Genomic DNA, 654 nt, shown 5'->3' on the forward strand with positions numbered 1-654 from the left:
GCCACGCCATCCTGCACGGCTCGGCCCCTCTCCCCGGGGGGAGCCTGGTCCACTCTGCGCCCCGAGTCGCACGGGGAGGGTCAGCTCCGGCCCCTACAGCTGCAGGGCCCCGGAGCGGGGAATATGTCCCCGCTGCCCCACTCACCTTGCTCCTGCTGCCCAGCCGGGAGACGCAGGCCTGCGACACGATCTTGACGGCGTAGACCTTGTTGGTGGCCATGTCGGTGAGCTTGTAGCAGCGGCCGAAAGCCCCCTGCGGGGAGAGGGGCCGGAGGGTCTGGCGGCTGCCTGGGGGTCACCCGGGGTCTGGACTGGGGGGGCTCGGAGGGCGCTGCCCAGCCCAGGAGGCTGGGGCAGCGGGGGCCCTCGTGTTTGGGACACCGAGCGGGCACGAGGAGGGGGCTGTGGCTTGTCCAAGGTCATCCGGCGACTTGAAGGGAACTCAGGCGTCCGAGCGGATCCTGCTCCGGCTGCCGGGCATCTGCACAGCTGGGCTCACGTGCCACGGCCGGGCCGCACGCCCGTCCTGCCAGCGCAGCGCTTCTCGGGCACCCCCGCGGGTGCGGCACGCCTGACCTTGGCACAATCGTTTCCCTGCCTCGGTTTCCCCAGGCAGGAGCTGGGGAGATGCCAGGTCCCTGCCAGCAGCTCTGC

General features: G+C 71.7%; 1 protein-coding gene across 2 annotated transcripts in view; it reads right to left on the reverse strand.

Annotated features, from left to right (window-relative positions):
• The window catches only part of PLK5 (polo like kinase 5), a 5842-nt gene that overhangs the window by 4530 nt on the left and 658 nt on the right, over positions 1–654 (reverse strand). For both annotated transcript variants that reach the window (XM_025196389.1, XM_006017549.2), the window contains exon 2: positions 146–253. In XM_025196389.1, the coding sequence (XP_025052174.1) occupies positions 146–253 (108 nt within the window). The remainder of the gene's footprint in view (positions 1–145; positions 254–654) is intronic.

This window comes from Alligator sinensis, unplaced genomic scaffold, assembly GCF_000455745.1.
Source record: "Alligator sinensis unplaced genomic scaffold, ASM45574v1 scaffold1295_1, whole genome shotgun sequence".
In the NCBI taxonomy this organism is placed as follows: Eukaryota; Metazoa; Chordata; order Crocodylia; family Alligatoridae; genus Alligator; species Alligator sinensis.